General features: G+C 42.1%; 1 protein-coding gene across 2 annotated transcripts in view; it reads right to left on the bottom strand.

Annotated features, from left to right (window-relative positions):
* Nucleotides 1-2,884: 2,884 nt before the first annotated feature.
* Nucleotides 2,885-23,618, bottom strand: part of racgap1 (Rac GTPase activating protein 1) — a 56,573-nt gene continuing 35,839 nt past the window's right edge. For both annotated transcript variants that reach the window (XM_073071026.1, XM_073071024.1), the window contains exons 10-17: nt 22,393-22,557; nt 18,859-18,954; nt 18,096-18,294; nt 14,986-15,091; nt 13,760-13,892; nt 13,153-13,279; nt 6,360-6,471; nt 2,885-5,014 (exon numbers count right to left, since the gene is read on the bottom strand). In XM_073071026.1, coding sequence (XP_072927127.1) covers nt 4,945-5,014; nt 6,360-6,471; nt 13,153-13,279; nt 13,760-13,892; nt 14,986-15,091; nt 18,096-18,294; nt 18,859-18,954; nt 22,393-22,557 — 1,008 coding nt within the window. In that variant the 3' untranslated portion in view covers nt 2,885-4,944. The remainder of the gene's footprint in view (nt 5,015-6,359; nt 6,472-13,152; nt 13,280-13,759; nt 13,893-14,985; nt 15,092-18,095; nt 18,295-18,858; nt 18,955-22,392; nt 22,558-23,618) is intronic.

The following is a 23,618-nucleotide window of genomic DNA, read 5'->3' on the forward strand; positions in this document are numbered from 1 at the left end:
GCTTCCTTCCTAATTCCCTGTATTCTTTCTTCAGGACCTTCTCTCTTTTTCCTACCTATGTCATTGGTACCAATATGTACTATGACTTTTGGCTGCTCACCCTCCCTTTTCAAAATGGCATTCAGAAACATCACGGACCCTGGACCTGAGAGGTAAACTTTCCTTTTCATCTCCACAGAATCGTCTGTCTGTCCTCTTAACTATAGAGTCCCCTATTACTGCTGCCATCTTCTTCAGTTCCCTACCCTTCTGAGCTACAGGGCCAGAGGCAAGGCCACTGTTGCTTCCCCCAGGTACAGTAGCTCGTTCCCCACCAACTATACTCAAAATGGAGTAATTATTGTTGGGAGGTACAATCACAGGGGTGCCCTCCACTATCTGATGCTTTCTCTTCCCTCTCCTGACAAGTCACCTATTTCTGTCTCCTGTAGCCTTGGGGCATCTACCTCCCTGTAGCTCCTGTCACTGCTCCATGGTTGCATATATGTACTTTGCTAATAAATTTACTTTAAACTTTGAAATGGAACATTATTTTCAATATTGTTCTGAAAGGATAAATGAGATGTGTGTCAATAATAGTTTGGTTTCAAAGTTTAAGTTAGGAAAGACGTTGTAACAAACAGGTACGTTCCCTTGGGGAAATCTGTGTTGTTGTCTGTGAACATTTTAAGAGAACTACTGACCACTGCCTGAAGCATGGAGAGACAAACCCAGAGAGACAGAGACTCTTTGTATTCTCTCATGAAGCCCTCCGGAAAGCCAAAGTTCGACTTACAAGAGATGTTGCATGTGGCGTGACAGTGGGATACAGCAGTGATTGTGAGTGAGCAAACAAGCATGGTAAATTGGCATCAAAGAACAGGCGCCAGACTTGCACCATTGGTTATGAAGTGGTTAATGAGAAAGGAAGAGAGAAGAAACCTGTCCTGCCGAAGGGTCTCGGCCTGAAACACCAATTGTACTTTTTTCCACAGAAGCTGCCTGGCCTGCTGAGTTCCTCAAGCATTTTGTGTGTGTTGCTCGGATTTCCAGCATCTGCAGAGTTTCTCTTGTTTGAGAGAGAGAGAGAGAGATAATTATTTTAATCATCAAGGCACTGATTAAGTCCATAGAGAAAATGAATTTGAAACAAATGAGATGGAAGTTAAAACACATGGGTGGCCTTGGGGCAAGTTAACAATATAGCAGTACATCAATTTTAAGACAGGGAGAGTTGAAAGCTAAGGATGGATCATACTTTCTAAAGATCTCCTCGAGGAAGGAAACATTTAAAAAGGAGCATTTATGCAATGAGCCACAATGATTGTAGGGAGGTTTATACCAGAGTTGCAGGGGGATGGGAAGCAGAGCGCCAGAACAGACAGTGGAGAGGTTGCGGAGACATGTTGTTAAGCCAACATACAAAGTCAGTAATCAAAAAGTTGAGCATGGTGGGTCTAATGTTTGAAGCTGCAAATATTTCAATGCAAGGAGTGCTGTAAGAAAGTTAGGTGAACTCAGGGCACAGGTCAGCATGTGAAATTATGATATTGTAGCCATAGTGAGATTTGGTTGCAGGAGGGGCAGGATTGGCAGCTCAAATTTCCTGGGTGCTGATGTTTTAAACGTGACAGAGCAGGAGGGATTAAAGGGGGAGGAGTGGCATTATAACATTGATAAGTGATATTTATCACTCAGTGATAACATTTATTGCCTCTTGCAGTTACCATTACTTGGGGGGGGGGGGGGGGAGTGGAGAGGTGATAGCAGTGAGTAGCGAAACTCCCGCTTGTTCAGTCTTGGGGAGGAATTAGAAAGCATGATCACATCAGAGCTCTCCAGCTGAAACAGCAACCTTTCGGAAGATGAAATCCAGGCTCTGTAATACAGTGAAACAAGAAAGTTTTGTCACCTAATACCTTTGTCTGTTGTTAAAATAATTTATATCAGTCAGTATTAATTGATTCTCTTACTTTTGTGTGGTGCAATTACCCCTCCAGCATAGAACTTATAATCAATGAAAATGGCCTTTAAGCCACTTTGATAAATTCCATCTTTTTCTATATGACACCCAAGACTAAGGCCATTTAATTCCATGATTAAATCAGAACCAGGTTGACGTTAAAAGGCTGCTGTTACAAACTTTTAACATTTCTGAAATGAATCAGCATTTAGTTAAAATTACACATATTTTGTTCAGTTTCACTTACCGGTAAGTTGCAAGACCTATGTTAGTGGAACTAACTTCTGTAATTACATTACCAAATCAAGACAGGATTTATTTTCAATTCTGTTCAGTGACCAAATGTTTAAGAATGCAAGGTTTTAATACAAGTTGGAGGGCTTCAACATGGCAGAAATCTTTGAATAAAGATCATAAAATAGTGGAGTAACCAGTTGCTAATGCTAGAGGAGCAATAGTGGATTCTTGGATACGATTCCACACTCAGTACCTTTACAATGATTACAGAATGATCAGACAGCATTTAAATTTTCCCCAAGCTGGACCAGAGAGCCAACAAAGATGTTATGTTTTATGACTCCAGTACTTCTAATTGATGTAACAGAAATTAACTCTCTTAAGGCCATTTATTGTGCCACTAAAATGGTTTGCAGTAATGATGTGGTCTGATCAGTGTCATTGCAATACCATTGTAAATCAGAACATTTACAGCACTCTTCCTTGTATCCTACATTTTTGCTAAGTGATACTTAACCATTTTAATGTTATTTCAGTACCTACAGGTTGAGAATGATTTTTGCAACTGGATGAATTATGAACTATGTGCAAGGTTCAGCACATAGCCCAATGTTCAGATCAGATTAAATATAAAAACCTGGGAAAGGATCAATAGAAATGTATCTATCTTGAGAGACTGCCCCCAGATACTAAAAAGACAGCATAAAGCATTCCAATATGTTTTTATTGTTTCACAAAATATTCAAATGCTTATCTACTCCAATATACTGAAGGAAGGAGAAAAACGCAGGGAGATCAACAACAGATCTTTTGTTGGAGATCTCCAAGTCAATAGTAGTTCATCAGTTAAGAAGGAATGTAACAAAATACTTACTTCTGAGGGGCACTATCTGGGGTAAGCCACATGAAAATTGTCTGTATGGAATGTCCAAATGAGACTAGGAAAGTTACAAAATAGTACAAGGATACCAGAGACACAGGAGGTACTGCAGATGCTGGAAGAGCAGAGCAAGTCAGGCAGCATCAATGGATGGAAATAAACAGTGTTTTGAGCAGAGACCCTTCATCAGGTGTGCATTGCACAAGGATACCAGAACAAAGTGGCTTTAACTAGCAGGAAAAGTAGAACATGGAGCCCTTCACTCGAAAAGGATGCTGGTTTGAGGTTGGAACGAATATCTGATGGGAGTTTTTAAGATCACAAAGCAGCTTAAGCTTAATGGGGTAACTACTTCCACTAATGCGGAAGTTCCACAATAAAAGGAGACATTATTGCCAAATACTACTTAACACGAGTTGAAAAAAAAACCAAATGCAAAATACTGGAAATATGTAGGTCAGGACGATACTTCTCCCACTGGATTGCTGGAATGGCTGGAGGAAATCAGATGCTTTTAAGGGTCAGCCAGATGAGTATTGATGGAGGAAAAAAAAAGGTTATGTTGACAGGGTTAGCCAATGATGAGAAGCAGATGGCATGGAGCATCAACAGCATTTGGAAGAGTTTTGCAGAATAATGTGAAGTCTTCTGAAGGGCAGATCAATACTCAATGAAGTGGATTTGGGCACACGACCCAATGTTGATTTATCAACAATTCCCTGTAAGCACTTGTACACACAAAATACTTCAGAATAGCACATGATAGCATTGTGAAAGTGCATTGCTCTGTGTCACAATTTATCAAAATAAAGCAACTTCAGACTATTTAGTTCAATTACTTGAGGATGAGTAGAAAACAAATTTCACAGAATGAAGTGATTCCACAATAGATGAAAAAAAGCAAACACAAGAGTTCTTCACTGTTGTAATTAAAACTGAAACTCTTGAAATATTGGGGCATAACATGATAGTGAAAACTACATACAAAGCACACTTTACCATTTAAGAATGCATTCAATTTTACCATTCATCAATGAATCAGCAATGATCTTCCACCGACATTCTCAATTGGTTACGAGCAATTCAGAGACTTAACTTTCATTAGTTAACATGATTGGCTCTTCAAGTTTCCAAGAACATGTTTTACCACAGCTCAAGAAATACGCTTGATGACAAAATTATGTTACGGTATTGGTAAGGCAAATTTCAAGGAGGACAGGAAATCTTTGATGCAGGCCATTTTATAATTGCCATAATTCAAATAACCAAAAAAAATTTAAAATACAAGGAAAAGGTATTTACATGCTGTATAAAATCTTGATAAATATTGCAACATAATCTAGAATCGTGTCTGCATAATTCAGAGACAATGTGCTTTAACTTTTGGTCAAAAAATTCTACTTAGGCATTGAATGTATTCAATAATTCAGCACAATATTACTACCACATTATAGAAGCATATTACTACCTATCACAAGTATATTTGTGTTGCCCTTAAGGCAATATAGAGGCAGCAGCATTATCTCCTGGATTAATCTTTTGATTTAGCTGTAAGTATCTCCCATCCTGCATTTAACAGCTCTCAAAGCCTTAGACTGAGAAACAAGCTTTTTTCCTCACCTATTAGTGTTAGTTTCTACCGACACAATATTGGTTAGCAATGGTTTTAGGAACATTGTAGCCATTTAAAAATAGTCTCAGCATTTTTAAACAAAGTACCACCATTAACAACATCAACTATATTTAAAGCCATATGGAAAGTATATTCTATCATATTAAAATAGTTGTATTATGTAGCTGATAATAAAAACAGCAGTTAACACAGAATTGGTTAATGTGATGGTCCTAGGAACTTTGAGATATATTAATTAATTTTCAATTATTTTTACGTTGGAGATGCAAAAAAGGTTCCAGTTCGATTGAAGTTGATAGCTGATTTGCTTTTGCTTCCAAACCTGCAAGAAAAAAAAAGAAAAACATTAATCTGGGAAGGGAAGACTTCTGGCAACAAAACAACTGTTTTGCAAGTTTAAATAAATAAATAAACAAACACACACACACACAACAATGAAATCTGATAACAGCTTTGTGGATCAGAGCTTTTAATTCCCTTAAAAGAACATCAAGACTTGCAGTACTTTACTAAGTATACATACAAAATCATTGGTCATGTTCAGAATTTCAGGTCAGCCCTAATTACATGGTTATGAATGATGTTACTTATGTTTTAAAGTGTATATAAATTCAGATTTCCACATCTTCAAACTAGTGATATGATGACTGTGTCCAGTACTTGTTCCTTTATGACCAGTGGTTATTCAACAAAATGAAATTATTGCAAGCATATGTAGCGCTATACAATATGGATAGCAATATAGATGTATCTGATTTAAAGAAATTGGCTTATGGACATTTCTCAGGAACAGAACCCTTCTGTAACCTGGGGACTGCCTGTAAATGCTCCAAGTCAGCAATTCAGAGCATGGAATTAATTTTTAACATTCTTCTTATAAAAAAAAAGACTTATCAGGATCTTTTACTCATCTTTGGCTTTTAGCAAATAAATTTCTGGAGCAGTGATTGAATTTGCTGTATGAATTGAGAAGACAGGCTCACTCAGAGTAAGGAACTTTATCCGAAAGGTGAGGGAGAGGGGGAAGAAATGGATAACTTCTGAAGGTTGATCACATTGTGCCACTTTGCCAGAACCAGTTACCCATCCTGTCACGCTTTTTGGGTTGGGGTAGTGAAGAAAATTGTCAACTGTTTGTTAACAGGAGATACCAGAAAAACAACCATCATTGTAATTTGAGAAACTGAAGCACAAGATTGCACCATTTTACCTTATGGCAAGACATACATTGTTAGGTACTTGCATGGACTAATCAACTAAATTTTAATTAGTCTACCATTCAGAATATGCCATATTTGACCTATGAATGGTATTCTGCAGATACATATTATATTCTTCATAAAGAGAAAGGGGCAGTTTTGTGCCCACAATATTCCCAATTTCAGTTCACCAAGTGTAACCAAATGTCACTCAGAAGTTCATATGAGAAGCAGAGAAAAATAGGTCAAGAGAGAAGCTCATGAGCAAATACATGCCAAGTACTCAAGGGAGAACATGCTATATCGGGGCATTGCAAATCATTAGGAGGCACTGATAATGGATTGTAAGTCAACGACAACCCTAGAAGTGACCGAAATAAAAGCTGGCACATCACAAAAAAAATAGCATATTCCAATTATCACTCCTCACAGTGAATTCCAAAATGTAGGAGTGTAGAAAGTACTTACTTGGGAGTGGTCTTGGTAAGACTGGATTTGACTCGTGCTGATAAAGAGCTGGATGAAGGAGTCTTGCCAACCATTTGGTGCTCGGGGGTGGTTAGTGGTCCAAGCATGCTTACTAAGGAAGGAAAATCTAAATTAGGAGATGCAAGCAAAAATGAGACCCCAATGTGATGACTGTCAGCAGAAGCTTGAATGGATTTAAGATTTTTTTAAAAATTACCTTTCCTTGGAATTTTGATCATCTTGGGTTTCATTAAAACCAAGATCTGCTCACAAGTAACCTTTATACCCTGGGCCAGCTCCATCAGCAGGTTCAATCTGTATTTTGGAAGAGCTTTGTCTGGAATATCTGCAGTTTTTGATCTATGTAACAACATATCACAGGCTAACACTTCTTGCTTCTGGACCAGCACTTGCGCTATCTCATGCATTGTTGAGGCTATTCCAGGTGAGTTTTTATGAAATTAATAAAAGCCTGTAACTGCCTAATTAGAACTACATTAAAATGCAAACACTTTTCTCCTAATTATTGTTCTTGCCTTCTCTCAACAATGAAAATCAGAGTACATTTGGACTTTACATCAGTTACTGTAAGAGACTTAAAATAGTATAAAGTCATATTTCTCATCTTTAATAAACCAAGCGAAAGATACAGCTTTATCAGACACTTGCAGAGTCATTTACACATTGGTAGTTACCCTATTTACAGATAAATTACTAGTAATTTACTCTGTACCTCTCTGCAACTGGATCCTTGACTGTCTTTATTGGGAGGCCAGTCAGTGCAGATCTTCTCACTGACCATCAATACAGGAACACCTCAAACATGTACTAAGCCTCCTGCTTTGCTCCCTCTACATTCATAACTCTGCAGCTAAGCACAGCACTAAAGTAATTTACAAATTCGCAGCTGACTCCACTGTCATTGGAAAAAAAATTTAAAAATCAGCTGGTTGAGTGGCATCGCAACAACCTTGCACTCAACATCAGCAACACCAGGGAATTGATACTGAACTTCAGGAAGTGGAAGTTGGGAGAACACATATCAGTCCTCATTGAAGGGTCAGCTATGGAAAGTGTGTGTAGTTACTGGACGTCAACGTATCAGAAGATCTATCCTGGGCCCAACGTATTCATGCAATCGTGAAGGCAGCAAACCAATGGCTCTACTTTGTTGGAGTTTGAAGAGATTCTGTAGGTTACCAAAGATTCTTGCAAGTTTCTATAGATGTACACTGGAGAGCATTCTAACCGAGTACATCACAGCCTGGTATGGAGACTCCAGTGCACAGCATCACAAGAGGCTACAGACTGAGCCAGCTTCATCACTGGACATGCCCATTTCTAGTTATTATCGTTGGGGAGGTAGTACAAGAGCCTGAAGATCCAAAATGATTTTGGAACAGCTTCTTCCCCTCCATCAGATTTCTTTTTTTTTTTTAATTAAATTTTTTTATTAGTTTTTCGAAACATTTTACAAATTAAAACCCCCAAATCCCAATGAGGAACATTAATACAGTGCAAGATTAAGCATACAATAACAATATGCTACAAAGGAAGAGAATTTAACAAAAAAGCACCTAAATTAAAGACAGTTAAGCTTAGTATCCTCCCCAAGCCCCACAACACAAGAAAAAAACAACTCCAGACCGACCACAACACAGTATAGAGAGTATAAGTCAGGACAGTCAAACTCCCAGACTGTGAATACACTTAGCAACAGAGGATAATAATGCCTACTACCAGAAAAAAAAAGGGAGCTGAAAGCAAGGGACCGAAAAGAAGAGAAAAAACAAGAAAAAAAAAGGACCCTAGTCAAGAGGAAGGTTATGAAAGTACTCGATAAAAGGTCCCCAGACCTTATGGAACTTTAGATCCGAATTAAGAACTGAATAATGAATTTTTTCGAGGTCCAAGCAGGCCATAATGTCGTTAAGCCATTGCGCATGGGTGGGCGGGGCAACATCTCTCCATCTAAGGAGGATCAAGCGTCTAGCCAGGAGAGAGGCAAAGGATAGTTTTCGACATTTGGTCGGACCCAGACATAAATCTGTCTCGCCCCAAAAACCGAACAGAGCAATTAAGGGGTTTGGTTCTAGGTGCTGATTCAGAATACACGATAATGTAGTGAAGACATCTTTCCAGAATTTCTCCAAGCTAGGACAGAACCAGTACATATGGATGAGAGAGGCCACGCCCCTCTTGCATTTATCACAGAGCGGACTAATGCCAGGGTAGAATCGAGGTAGTTTAGATTTAGACATATGGGCTCTATGAACAATCTTAAACTGTAAAAGGCAATGGCGAGCACAAAGAGAGGTTGAGTTAACCGATTTGAGAACTGAGTCCCAGCTCTCCTCGGATAAGGAGATATTTAAATCCTGCTCCCAGGCCATTTTAATTTTATCCACAGGGGCCCGTCGTAAGGCTGCTAGTTTATCTCGGATAATTGATATTAAACCTTTACCTAGTGGATTAATGGAAAGAAATAGGTCCATAGCATTTTTCGCAGGCATTTCAGGAAAGTTAGGAATTAAAGGAGCAATAAAGTGTCGGATTTGGAGATATCTGAAAAAATGAGCGTTAGGCAGATTGAACTTAACAGAGAGCTGCTGAAAAGAGGCGAAGCGATTATCAATGAAAAGATCTTCAAAATGTCTAATGCCCTTCCTATACCAAACATGGAATGCTGAATCGTACGTAGTAGGTAAAAAAAGGTGATTATGTGCGACAGGGCTGGAAACGGAAAACCCCTGGAAACCATAGCATTTCCTGAACTGAGCCCATATACGCAAAGTGTGTCTAACAAGAGGATTAGCTATTGATCTGGGCAGACTACTAGGGAGTGCAGAGCCAAGAAGTGCAGAGAACTCCATCAGATTTCTGAATGGTCCATGACTGTTATTCCTTTTTTCTTGCACTATTTTGAAATTTATAATTTATGTCTTTGCAATATACTGCTGCCAGAAAACAAATTTCACACAAGACAGTTATAATAAACTTGATTCTGATATTAAAGTGCTTGCCAACTTGTATTTTTGCATTTATTGCAATGATTTCATTAGTTAATTTACCTGTGTATCAACTTTATGACAAAATGAGCCAGAATAGTTCAAATGAAGTAGGCAGAGGGCAAAATTTAGGAATGATAACCAAGACTTGTTCTCCATGTTAAAATTCTGCAGTGGCCTCTTGTAGTTAAGAATTCACAGCTACTCAAAATATCTATAAGTAAACAATATCATGTCTGTGCTCATTGCGCGTCGAACGTGAATCCCTGACAGCCCCTTATCTCCCCCTCACTGACGGGCAATGAGCTCCTTTTTATTCAGCACTAGGACACACCACCTTTAATTACCAACACAATTAACTTAAGATTACATACAAATTAGAATATGATACACCCTACAATGTATTTACACTCATTACAAAATAAAAGTACATTAAATACAGCATAAAAACATACACAGTGTCTATGCTGGCTACTGGTCAACCTATCCTGCCAATTCCATTACACCATTCTCCTCAGGATCCCAGGTAGTGAATACCAGACCGTAAACCACTCCAAAAGCTTTCTTTACAAATCCAACAATTCTATTTGCTTTACTAATCACTTCCTTAACTGGATCTTGTACTTTGAAGGATTTATGTACACGTACCCCTGCTGTCCCAACATACTCTTCAGTAGCACTCCTTGTGTTCTTTCTGCCAAAGTTTTTCACTTTATAAACACAAAAGATTCTGCAGAAACTGGTGGAACTCAGCATGTCAGATGGCATAGTGAAGAGGAATAAACAGTTGACATTCAAGGCCAAGACCCTTCTTAAGGACAGGAAAGACAGTGGGCAGAAGTCAGAAGGTGGCAGGGGGGAGGGGAAGGACTACAAGATGGCAGGTGATAGGTGAGACCAACTGAGGGCAAAGGAAGATGAATTAAGAAGTGGAGAGGGATAAATGGAAGAGATAAAGGGCTTGAGAAGGAATCTAATAGGAGAGGATGTTGGACTATGTTAGAAAGAGAAGGGGGAAGGGCACCAATGAAGGTGATCAGCAGGTGAAGAGAGGAGTAGGATAAAGAGGAAACCAGAATGTGTAATGTAATAAGAATGAAGGATGAATGTTGAAAGTTAGAAAAATTGTTGTTTGTGTCATCATGTTAGAGGCTACCCAGACAGAAATGAGGTGTCGCTCCTCCAACCTGAGTGCGGATTCATCACGGCAGTGGAGGAGGCTATGAACCAACATGTCAAAATAGGAGTGGCAGGTCAAGTTGAAATGGGTGGCCACCAGGAAATCCCACATTTTGCAGCAGAGCAAAAGTGCTCAACGAAGCAGTCCCTTAATCTATGTCAGATCTCACCGATTACAGCAAGCTGCACTAGATACTGTAAATGAACCTGACAGACTCTCAGATGAAGTGCTGCCTCACCTGGAAGGACTGTTTGGGGACCTGAATGGTGGTTTTGGGGGGGGGGGGGGGGGGGGAAAGAGAGAGAGAGAAAAGAGTAACACTTGTCATGCTTACAGAGATAAGTGTCAGGAGGGAGATCAGTGGGGAAGGATGAGTGGATGAGTCAAGTCAAGTCGCTTTTATTGTCATTGCGACCATAACTTGCTGGTACAGTACATAGTGAAAACGAAACAACGTTCCTCCAGGACTACATAAAGTGCACAAAACAGTGCAAGGCAGTACAATAATTAATTAATAACAACAAGACAATAGGCACAGTAGAGGACAAATTTCAATATAATAATAAATGATGTAGATGTCAGTCTAGACTCTGGGTATTGAGGAGTCCGATGGCTTGGGGGAAGAAACTGTTGCACAGTCTGGTTGTGAGAGTCCGAATGCTTCGGTACCTTTTACCAGATGGCAGGAGGGAGAAGAGTTTGCGTGAGGGGTACGTGGGGTCCTTCACAATGCTGTTAGCTTTGCGGGTGCAGCATGTGGTGTAAATGTCTGTAATGGAGGGAAGAGAGACCCCGATGATCTTCTCAGCTGACCTCACTATCCGCTGCAGGGTCTTGCGATCCGAGACAGTGCAATTCCCAAACCAGGCAGTGATACAGCTGCTCAGGATGCTCTCCATACATCCTCTGTAGAATGTGGTGAGGATGGGGGGGGGGGGGGGGGTGGAAGATGGGCTTTTCTCAGCCTTCGCAGAAAGTAGAGACGCTGCTGGGCTTTCTTGGCTATGGAGCTGGTGCTGAGGGACCAGGTGACATTCTCCACCAGGTGAACCCTAAGAAATTTGGTGCTTTTAACAATCTCAACAGAGGAGTTATCAATGTTCAGCGGAGAGTGGTCACTCCGTGCTCTCCTGAAGTCAACAACCATCTCTTGTTTTGTTCACATTCAGAGATAGGTTGTTGGCTCTGCACCAGTCTGTTAGCTGCTGCACCTCCTCTCTGTATGCTGACTCGTCGTTCTTGCTGATGAGACTCACCACAGTCGTGTCATCGGCGAACTTGATATGATTCGAGCTGTGTATTGCTGCACAGTCATGGGTCAGCAGAGTGAACAGCAGTGGACTGAGCACACAGCCCTTGGGGGTCCCCCCGTACTCAGTGTGATGGTGTTGGAGATGCTGTTCCCGATCCAGACTGACAGGTCTCCCAGTCAGGAAGTCTAGGATCCAGTTGCAGAGGGAGCAGTTTCAGCTTTCCAATCAAGTGCTGAGGAATGATTGTGTTGAATGCTGAACGGAAGTCTATGAACAGCATTCAAACATATGTGTCTTTTTTGTCCAGGTGGAAGGTCATGGCAATGGTATCGTCTGTTGAGCGGTTGGGACAATACGCAAACTGCAGGGGGTCCAGTGAGGGGGGGCAACAGGATGCTCTGTGCTCTTTACAGAAAGTGAAAATGGGGTGGGGGGTTGGAGGGAGAAGGGAAAGATGTGCTTAGTGGTAGAATCCTGTTGGAGATGGCAGAAATTATAGTGAACAAAATGCTGGTTACAGAAGCTTGTGGGGTGGTAGTTAAGGCCTTCACCCACATATCTTCCATTTCCCACACATCTGTCCTCATCCCATCCTTGTTATGGCGGGAGGAGGATGGGACGAGGGTAGATATGCAGGAAATGGAAGATATGTGGGTGAGAGCAGCATTGATGGTGATGAAAAGGAAACCCTGATCTTTGAAGGAGAACACCTCAGATGTTCCAGAATGGAAAGCCTTATCCTGAGAACTGATACAGTGGAAATGGAGAAACAAAGAGAAAAAAAATGAATAGCAGTTTTACAATAACAGGATGAGGAGAAATATACTAAGATAACTGAGTCAGTAGGTTTATAAACAATATCAGTAGATAGTTTGCTCCCAGAGATGTCTTGGCTCTTCTAATTATTAAAATAAACTAGTGCATCTCTGGACCTTATCTTTAGAAGAGAAGCAATGCAAAATTTATAGATTTTTCTTTAATACTGAAGAAATCATATTTACCAAGTAACTAATGATCATTTAATTGGCAGTAAACAAAAATGCATTTAAAAGATTTTGACTTGTAGCTTGCTGCCAGATGCCAATCGTAACATAAAAACTCAGACTAAGCTGGCAACATGTTAAGCTTGTCAGACTTGCCACTTTATACGCAAGTCCCCGATATTGGTGAACAGCCCAGACATTTTTGTGAGTGTAACATCTTCAAACTATGTTGACCATGGCATGATCTTTGAATTGTGCCAGGAGATCATTTATATCCAGTTAAATATTCAGTAAGTAATTTCAACCATAAGATATACACACACAGAGCAGAAAACCAATCTATCAATCAAAGTAAACATTAAATGGTACCTTTTACTTCAGGAGTGCTATAAGCATTGGAATTTTCAATTATGTGATTTGGATGCACATTCCCCTGTTCCACCACTGTAAACTGGCTCCAGTACTCCATTGGCAAAGATAGCAGACGCTCAACCACCTAACCATGGGGGTAAAAAAAATGTTTTTGATTAGCCAAGTTCTTAAATAGATGCACAAAAGTGTCTGCTTGGTATCATTTTACTTGCAAACTTTGTGGCAATGAATAATTATCAATAGCATAAAACTGCATCCTGGTCAAAAGATTGAGTTTGAGTAATACCCCATTAGCCCATTGCAAAATGGCTAACGTTCCCAACAAGGATGATAAAGATCATTACTACTCCCAAGAATGTTGCGTGTAACACAATGTACAAAGTGGCAACGTCAAATAGATTTCCAACAGGAAGAACCAGAATCCCTTTCAGTCTGTGCTTTCGATGACTAAGTTATAAGGTGTTGGAGAGATTGCAGTAGACACAAAGAATTTCAAATTCAGCTCACAAGAAGCTTTGGGCGAAGAACCAAATTCAAAGACTAGATAACCCATTTACTTCTTTCTTTCTCAACTTTTGTTAAAGTTCGTGACAATTTACGGTACCTTTGGTTGTTGCTTGGTTTCCTGCAGTATTGACACAGGAGATGGATCAGGCGTCGAGAAACCAACAATTGTTGGGCCAAAGACCTTGGCAAGGTTGGCTATGTTCATCTTGCAGTTTGGACTATCAGCTACTCTAAAAGAGAAAAAGAGATTGGATCTTCAATCAAATGTGAACTTAAAATTTGGCTACTTTCTAGAAACACTTAGCTAGTTATGATCTAATGAAATTCTGCTTTTTTAAAATGAAACCTTCTTAAAATTAAGTAGTCATTAAGGAAAAAGTTAAAGTGCTTTAAAAATATCAAATCCACAATTCAGAGCACTTTGAAGCTCTCTATAGTTGTCAGGCTGTCTAAGAGCAGCACATGTCTGTGAGGACAAGGCATGAGAGCCAGTCCGTTGGCTGGTCTGGGGGTTGAACCAAAGATTGAAGCCCAGTTGGAGGTTGAAAGTAGCCCTATGACTGAAGCCAGGAGGCCCAGAGGCCTGTCCATGTGTGGATGGGAGGGAGATGAGAAAGAGAAAAGGGACTTCTTTTGATGGTTGTTGTGTTCTGTGTTGTTCTGCCCAACATTGTGGGCATGCTATGTTGGCATCAGAAAGTGGGTAACACTTGTGGGCTGCTCCCAGCACATCCTTAGGTGTGTTGGTTGTTAATGCAAACAACGCATTTCACCATGTTTCGATGTATATATGATAAAGAAATGCAAATCTTAATCTAAACAAGCACTACTGAAGTTCCAAGAGACAAAAAAAATTCAAAATTACAAACTACTTGGACAAGTTGCCCAGAACTACGAAGCAAATAGGTTTGTAACTACCGACCTCCATCCACAATCACAATACCCAACTGAAAAAGGACACCAGGAGTCCAATTGATTTACTTTGTGGATTTTAGATTTTAAGTGCTGGCTGCATTTAAGTGAGCTTGGCTAGCTCTTGTTTGCTTAATACTAAAAGCAGGTTGGTTCTGCACTTAATTCCAAGTCCATGAAAGCAAGAAACCAGAACACTTGGAAACTAGACTTGCTCCCAAACAGATGGTACCATTTACCATAGCAAAAGAGGAATAAAGAGGGAAAAATATATATGACCAAAATGAGAATTAGACACACCTGATGATCAGGATTCTGACCTACAACACTTTAGTAATCCACCCACTTACTGGCAAGCTAAGGCAAAAACCCGGAGTCAATGTCCTGAACAGATCTCAAGCCCAAACATACCTTTGCAGGTGAATTATCAGAAATGCCAAAGTATCCCTGTTGGGCTGTGGCAGCTCACTAATTGTCTGGTACATTGCTGCAATGCTATTATCTTCATCAGGGATTTCTGTAGGATGAGATAACATTGGTGAAATAACTTTTGGGCATAGGTCAGTCAAAGCTATCAAACTTCTGTTAGAGAAATGAATTACATTTACAACTCCCAAGACAGAACACATGCAGTTTCAATCTATATTGCATAATTTCAACCCGTCACCCCTTCAAAAGAAGAGAAGCACAATGATGTACCACATCATCATTTAGGATAAAATGTTAAGTGGGCCAAATAATCACGTGTTTGGAAATAGTTCAGAAAACGTGCAACTCAGGTGGTTGTTTGTTGCATTGAGTTGTTCTACGATCTTAGCAATTTACTTGCAAACGTTTCATCACTATGTGAGGAGACACCATCAGTGCGTTGTTGAATGTGGTGTATCCTCTGAATGTGTTCTTAATACACTATTATATTAAACAAGACCAATGCGGTCTACAAAATCCACTGCGGGGACTGCGAGCAAGTATTACGCCGGCCAAACTGTAAGAAAACTATCCACAAGGATCCATGAACATCAACTGGCATTCATGATGCGTGACCAATTCTCCCTAGTCTCTACCCACGATGATCAAGAGGGGCACAAATTTGACTGGGCATCAGTGAAAGTTATGGTGCAAGTGAACACACAGCATGCAAGATAATTTCTGGAAGTATGGTTTTCTGATAAAATATGTAAAAGGTTAACACAGTCAGTTAAACAATAGCAGCCTGTTTTTCTGTAAGAAACTGCTGATGATCAACAGAAATGCTGAGCCATATTTCTTCTTGGAGTTAGACAGTGTTTCATGGTCCCGTCTCCTTGTGCAGTCGTGCACATAGATAAGACCGCTCCAGCCTGTTTGGTGTATGTGAGCCATTCTACCTATACTGTAATTTGCCTCTCGGTACTGTCATGCACATAGATAAGTCTGGCTCCAGCCTGTTTTGTGTGGGGGTATCTGAACAACTATATCTATTCTGTAGGGGGAACTAGCAGTTAGTTGGTGGAACCGAGCAGAAACAGTCACTGCCTGTTCCTGTTTGAGCCACTAACTGAACTGCCCCGGAGGCTTTGAATAAAGAGTTTGTACTTATACGGTCTCTGAGTGACTTTATCCGGATTCAACTTCCACATTTCCACGAACAATTCTGTAAACATAGACCTCAACCCTATTTATGAGCCAATGCGGGCAAAAGCCAATGGTGATGAGGGGACGTACAGGAGTGAGATATGCCAACTAGTGGAGTGGTGCCGCAGCACCAACCTGGCACTCAACGTCAGAAAGATGAAAGAGCTGATTGTGGACTTCAGGAAGGGTAAAACGAAGGAACACATACCAATCCTCATAGAGGGATCAGACGTGGAGAGAGTGAGCAGTTTCAAGTTCCTGGGTGTCAAGATCTCTGAGGGTCTAACCTGGTTCTAGCATATTGATGTAGTTATAAAGAAGGCAAGACAGCAGCTATACTTTATTTGGAGTTTGAAGCGATTTGGCATGTCAACAAATACACTCAAAAACTTCTATAGTTGTACCGTGGAGAGCGTTCTGACAGGCTGCATCACTGTCTGGAATGGAGGGGCTACTGCACAGGACTGAAAGAAGCTGCAGAAGGTTGTAAATCTAGTCAGCTCCATCTCGGGTTCTAGCCTACAAAGTACCCAGGACATCTTCAGGGAGTGGTGTCTCAGAAAGGCAGTGTCCATTATTAGGGACCTCCAGCACACAGGGCATGCCCTTTTCTCACTGTTACCATCAGGTAGGAGATGCAGAAGCCTGAAGATACACACTCAGAGATTCAGGAACAGCTTCTTCCCCTCTGCCATCCGATTCCTAAATGGACATTGAAGCTTTGGACACTACCTTGCTTTTAAAAAAACAACCAGTATTTCTGTTTTTGCACATTTAGTCTATTCAATATACGTAATTGATTTCCTTGTTTATTTATTATTTTTCTGCTAGATTATGTATTGCATTGAACTGCTGCTGCTAAATTAACAAATTTCATTTCACATGCCAGTGATACTAAACCTGATTCTGAAAAGTCTAGACGACAGTGCACAAAGTTCGCCACACAGCCAATCAGCAATGATATTTCCTCCCCACATCACAACTGTTTCTGAAATGACAGCTAATCAGCTGATTGGAAAGTATATAAAGGCCATGCATTCAGAGGACACTGCATTGACTCAACCCAATAATCATGTGTTTCCCTGAATATAATGAGCAAGGCTGCTTTAAAAGCATACTTAAGATATTTGAAGCAAATGCCTAGATAGTAGGAAAAAGTGTCAAGAGATAAGCTTCAAGAAAATGAGCAACTACTTTCTAATCTAACATTCTCATACCCAATGTTAAATGAAAAAAGGTGTTGTTTTAATGGCATGATTTCAACTAAACAGAAACCTAATATGACTTTTAAAAATCTAGAAATGGAAATTTTGCATTCATTTTCTCATCCATCCCACTCCAATCAGTCATCACTGTCAGTTATGTCTTATCTCCTCTTCTGGAGTGTGATCTCAGAAGTGGAAGCTAATGTTTGGGTAACCTGTGAAAGGCTGTTCAACACACCTCTCCCCCATGACAAAACATGATCTAGCCACCTGACACACAGAAGGCACCACACAGAGATGCTTCGCAGCAACGTCAGGAACTCGACTGGTTGGTGTCCCTATGCTGATCCAAAAGGGTCAAGACTAATTTGAGCCATGCAAGTTACCATAAGCAAGATTTGACACTATCGACTAGACTTCCAACCCAGGAAGCTGTTTGGAATAGAAGCCTCATTTCTTTGGATTTACCAATTTGTTTTCCTCAGTTTAGATAACTATAATTATTAAGGAATCAATAAGGGGCCAGACCCTCTCACCAGCAGCGATAGCAAGAAAAAGCTTCCAATGTGTATTGGAACATCCAGTACACATCTTTGAAATGCATAACAGTCGGATTGTTCACTATCTATACCGAGGGAAATCTATACAGTATTCAATACAAGGTTGTTCAATTCTCAACACTGTAACTAAAGATCTACTAACCTGCTGCCTTCACAAATGCTGTATACAGTCTGAAAGTGATAAGGGGCTCCTTCAAATTCCTTAGAAAGTCCTTCAGAAGCCCACAGACAGCATGAATGTCATCCACTTTACTGAGTAGGGGCAAATTCTTCCCTCTCAGGAACTTCTCCTTCAGTTCTTTCACTGTGCGATCACACCCAGAGATTCTGTATAGACCACTCTGTAGGAGATAACAATTATATGAACCTTATATTGAAACTTAATGCATCACAAGTTCAAACTAAATATTTCTTGGAAATCTTTAACACACCTTTCAAATGATGCAATGATCTGACATATGGCCCAACTAACAGTCAGATTTAACAGATTGTTAATAGTCTCAAATGGAGTGAGCAGCCCTGGCATTCTACAAGCCTGTGATGCAGGCAGTGTAGCTTTGAAAAGTGCCAACTGCTCATCAGTTGAGCAGTATGCCCCTTCAAGGTGGCAGCCCATTACAATATGCTGTCCATGGGCTTGGCTTGCAGCTTCGTCCAATTTCCAAAGTCTGATTGATGCAAAATGTGAGACAATTTGCTGAAGGGGCTCAAGTAACAGGTCTGGAGGAACTCTTCTAACAAAATTACCTGGTCTTTTGCTACTCTGATTTGTACATCACTCAGAGCTTGAATTCTTCAATCTTAAAAACAAGTCTTGCATACAAGTGCTTTGGAAATTTAATACCTGTATAATAAAATTAAGCTAGAGAAATACAGAAATCTTTGCAAATAAAAAGTAATCTTACCTCAGACAAGCCTCTCTGCTCAATTTCCTTGACACAAAGTACCACAATAGAAGGGATCATAGGTGATGTTTGAGAGATGTAATCAGCCAACACTCCCTAAAAGCAACACAAATTCAACGTATAACCTTTCAAAATGGCCTGAAAATTTGTATTATTGAGCCACATTTACCATAATGAAAACAGAGCGGAACATTTAATAACCACTATATTGCAAATTGCTGTTCATCTTTGTATTGAGACTAAGTTGGACAAAATGGGTTCTATACAAATTTAACACGAGGAAATCTGCAGATGCTGGAAATTCAGGCAACACACACAAAATGCGGGTGGAACGCAGCAGGCCAGGCAGCATCTATAGGAAGTACAGTCGACGTTTCGGGCTGAGACTCTTCGCCAGGACTAACTGAAAGAGATTTCAAAGTGGGAGGGGGAGGGGGAGATCCAAAATGATAGAAGACGACAGGAGGGGGAGTGATGAAGCTAAGAGTTGGAAATTTGATTGGCAAAAGTGATACAGAGCTGGAGAAGGGAAAGGATCATGGGACGGGAGGCCGAGGGAGAAAGAAAGGGGGAGAGGAGCACCAGAGGGAGATGGAGAACAGGCAAAAAGTGATTGTGAGAGGGACAGAGAGAAAAAAAAGAAAAGAAAAAAGGGGGGGGAACAATAATAAATAAGGGATGGGGTAAGAAGGGGAGGGGGGCATTAATGGAAGTTAGAGAAATCAATGTTCATGCCATCAGGTTGGAGGCTACCCAGACGGAATACAAGGTTTTGTACCTCCAACCCGAGTATGGCTTCATCTTGACAGTAAGGGAGGCCATGGATAGACATATCAGAATGGGAATGGGACGTGGAATTAAAATGTGTGGCCACTGGGAGATCCTGCTTTCTCTGGCAGACAGAGCATAGGTGTTCAGCAAAACGATCTCCCAGTCTGCGTTGGGTCTCACCAATATATAAAAGGCCACACCGGGAGCACCGGATGCAGTATACCACACCAGCCGACTCACAGGCAAAATGTCACCTCACCTGGAAGGACTGTCTGGGGCCCTGAATGGTGGTGAGGAAGTCTAAGGGCTGGTGTAGCATTTATTCTGCTTACAAGGATAAGTGCTGGGAGGGAGATCGATGGGAAGGGATTGGGGGGAGAGAATGACTGGACAAGGGAGTCACGTAGGGAGCGTTCCCCACGGAAAGCAGAAGTGGGGGGGGGGGGGGAAGAGAGGGAAAGATGTGCTGGGTGGTGGGATCCCGTTGGAGGTGGCGGAAGTTATGGAAAATTATATGTTGGACCCAGAGGCTGGTGGGGTGGTAGGTGAGGACAAGGGGAACCCTATCCCTAGTGGGGTGGCGGGAGGATGGGGTGAGAGCAGATGTGCGTGAAATGGCAGAGATGCATTTGAGAGCAGAGTTGGAGGAATGAAAGCCCCTTTCTTTAAAAAAGGAAGACGTCTCCTTCATCCTGGAATGAAAAGCCTCATCCTGAGAACAGATGCGGCGGAGACTGAGGAATTGTGAGAAGGGGATGGCATTTTTGAAAGAGACAGGGTGGGAAGAGGAATAGTCCAGGTAGCTGTGAGAGTCCATAGGCTTATAGTAGATATCAGTATATCTGGCCATCTCCAGAGATAGAGACAGAAAGATCAAGAAAGGGGAGGGAGGTGTCGGAAACAGACCAGGTAAATTCGAAGGCAGGGTGAAAGTTGGAGGCAAAGTTAATGAAGTCAACAAACTCAGCATGCGTGCAGGAGACAGCGCCAATGCAGTCGTCGATGTAGCGAAGGAAAAGAGGGAGACGGATACCCGTATAGAGTTGGAACATGGACTGTTCCACAAAGCCAACAAAAAGGCAGGCATAACTGGGACCCATATGGGTGCCCATGGCTACACCCTTGGTTCGGAGGAAGTGGGAGGAGCCAAAGGAGAAATTATTGAGAGTAATGATTAATTCTGCTAGACGGAGGAGAGTGGTGGTAGAGGGGAATTGGTTAGGTCTGGAATCCAAAAAGAAGCGGAGAGCTTTGAGAACTTCCTGGTGGGGATTGGAGGTATATCGGGACTGGACATCCATGGAGAAAATAAGGCAGTGGGGGGCCAGGGAACTTAAAACCATTGAAAAAATTCTAAGCGTGAGAAGTGTCACGAACATAGGTGGGAAGGGAATGAATGGGGGGGGCGGAATAAAACAGTTTTGAGGTATGCAGAAATGAGTTCGGTGGGGCAGCAGCAAGCTGAGACAATGGGTCTACTTGGACAGGCAGGTTTGTGGATCTTGGGTAGGAGGTAGAAACGTTAAGTGCGGGGTGTGGGAGCTATGAGGTAGGTGGCAGTGGATGGGAGATCCCCAGAGCTGATAACATTGGTGATGGTGTGGGAGACAATGGCCTGGTGCTCCTTAGTGGGGTCATGATCGAGGGGTAAATAAGAGGAGGTATCAACGAGTTGTCGCTGTGCCTCAGCCAGTACGCCAGACTACAACGCCCCCCCTTATCAGTGGGTTTTATAGCAAGGTTGGGATTGGTGTGGAGGGACTGGAGAGCAGAGCGTTCGGAAGGAGTGAGGTTGGAATTGGAACAACGTGTGGTGAAGTCAAGACAGTTGATGTCCCGTTGGCAGTTAGCAATAAAGAGATCCAGAGCAGGCAGAAGACCAGAGTGGGGTGTCCATGAAGAGGAAGAGGGTTGAAGACAGGAGAAGGGGTCATCGGTGGGGGTGGGAGAGTCCTTGCCAAAGTAGTAAGCTCGGAGACAGAGCTGGCAGAAGAAGAGTTCTGCGTCATGGCATATGCGGAACTTGCTGAGGTGTGGGCGAAGGGGGACAAAGGTGAGGCCCTTACTGAGGACAGAGCGCTCTCCCTCAGAGAGTTGAAGGTCGAAGGGAATGGCAAAGACCCAGCAAGGATGAGAGCTGGGATCAGAGAGGGGGAGGGAGGCTGGTGGTGTTGGTGGAGAGGGGAGGGTTGGGGCGAGAGGAAGGTGGAGCCTCTGAGGGTCCAGGAGCCGACAATTGGATCTGAGGGAGAGGGGATTACAGAGTGGTGGGTGGGGGAAGGGGAGACGGGAGTCACAATCACAGCACGTGAAGACCCGGCCTGGAGTTCAAGGCTGGAGTTGCAGTTGGAGACTGTACAATTGCTTTGAAGGTGTCCATGGTCATTGGAACCAGCATTGATGGTGCTGGAGTCCGGGTTTTGAATATGCCCTGGGTTGGTGGGGCAGCCAAGATCGACGGCCGGGGCAGTGATTCGAAGTTCATGCCTGCTAACGGTGGAGCAGGGACCTTGAAGATCTTGAAGGGACTTGGATAGGGATACCAGGAGAGTGTCACCCTCAGAGCTCGATGGGAGAAACAACGGGAGGCAGAATCAATTAAATGCGAGTACCTGGGATCCTCAGGAGGTCCAAATTGAGACGTTCGAAAACGAATCCTGAAGCCAACTGAAGTAAGTTGGCGGCGGAGACAATTTATCCTATTGTACATTTTGACTTCAAATTGTGCATTTTGGTTGAAATCTAGACCATCATAAATCTCACCTCTCCAATTTTTACAGGTGTTCCTGCCATGGTTGGGATGCAGGGGAGTGGACAGCGATCTCTGCACTCTGGGTGAGATATAACTCTGCAGTCTCGACATTTCAAGGCCAACTTCCCAAACTTGACCCTTTTTCCACAAGGAACGCATGACCCAGGCTTGATCACCTACAGAAATAGAGAAACAGGTTGGCACTCAGAACACTGCAGTGCTGGAAAGGGCATGGGACAGTATATATCACTGTACCACATAAATGCATGCCCATTTTAATCTGTATTGCTATATCATGGGAGACTTAACCCAGACTGACCACAAATGCCTCCAAGTGGCCTCGTCGAAGAAACTTGGGTAAAGGCCTGTGATAATGTAGAATCTGTGCTATTGTAAATTAGGCCTAAAGAAATTGGAAATGGAAACACTGCTCTCATCTAGGAAGTTACTTAAGGATAGATACTTTCTTCAACTTGTATGATACCATCAAGGACTCTTCACTGCTTCCCTATCAACACACCATGGATCAACCAGTGATCTAAAGGCTCTTCTCGATCAGATAAAGAGCCTTTAAGATCAGGAGACAGGGAGAAATTGAAACATGTGCAGAGGGAGCTAAAGGAGAAGATCAAGGTGGCTAAAAAGGAATACAGGAGAGAGCTGGAGAACAAGCTTGGGCAGAGTAACAATGGGAGGTGTGGAGAGGCATGAAGAACATCACTGGCTTCAATCAGCCTGGCTGTGGAGCCTCAGAATGCAGCTGTGAATGGGCTAATGAGTTAAACCAATTCTTCAATAGGCTTGACAATTGCCCTCCTGTTCGTACTCCCCTCAGCACACCTGTCCAGGTGCAGAGGTACTCAGTGCTCCCCCAGCACCAATGCCACCACTCCCTCCCCTCCAATTCAACTTATGGATGAACAAAACATCTGTCTACATCCCTTCCTTGCCCTGCACATACCAACTGCTATTGACCCGATCTTCACCTCCCCCAGCCCCCACATCCCATCAACTCCCCGGTCATCGTGGACTCTCCTTCACCTCTGAGCAGGTGAGAAGGGCTCTGGGGAAACTCAGACACGGCAGAGCACTGGGACCAGATGGTGTGAACCCCAGGGTCCTGAAGGAGTGTGCTGAGCAGCCATGTGGAGTTCTCCAGCACATTTTCAATCTGAGTTTCAGCCTGAAAAGGGTCCTGACTGCGTGGAAAACATCATGTGTGGTCCCAGTACCCAGG

Source organism: Hemitrygon akajei, chromosome 18, assembly GCF_048418815.1.
Source record: "Hemitrygon akajei chromosome 18, sHemAka1.3, whole genome shotgun sequence".
Taxonomy (NCBI): Eukaryota; Metazoa; Chordata; class Chondrichthyes; order Myliobatiformes; family Dasyatidae; genus Hemitrygon; species Hemitrygon akajei.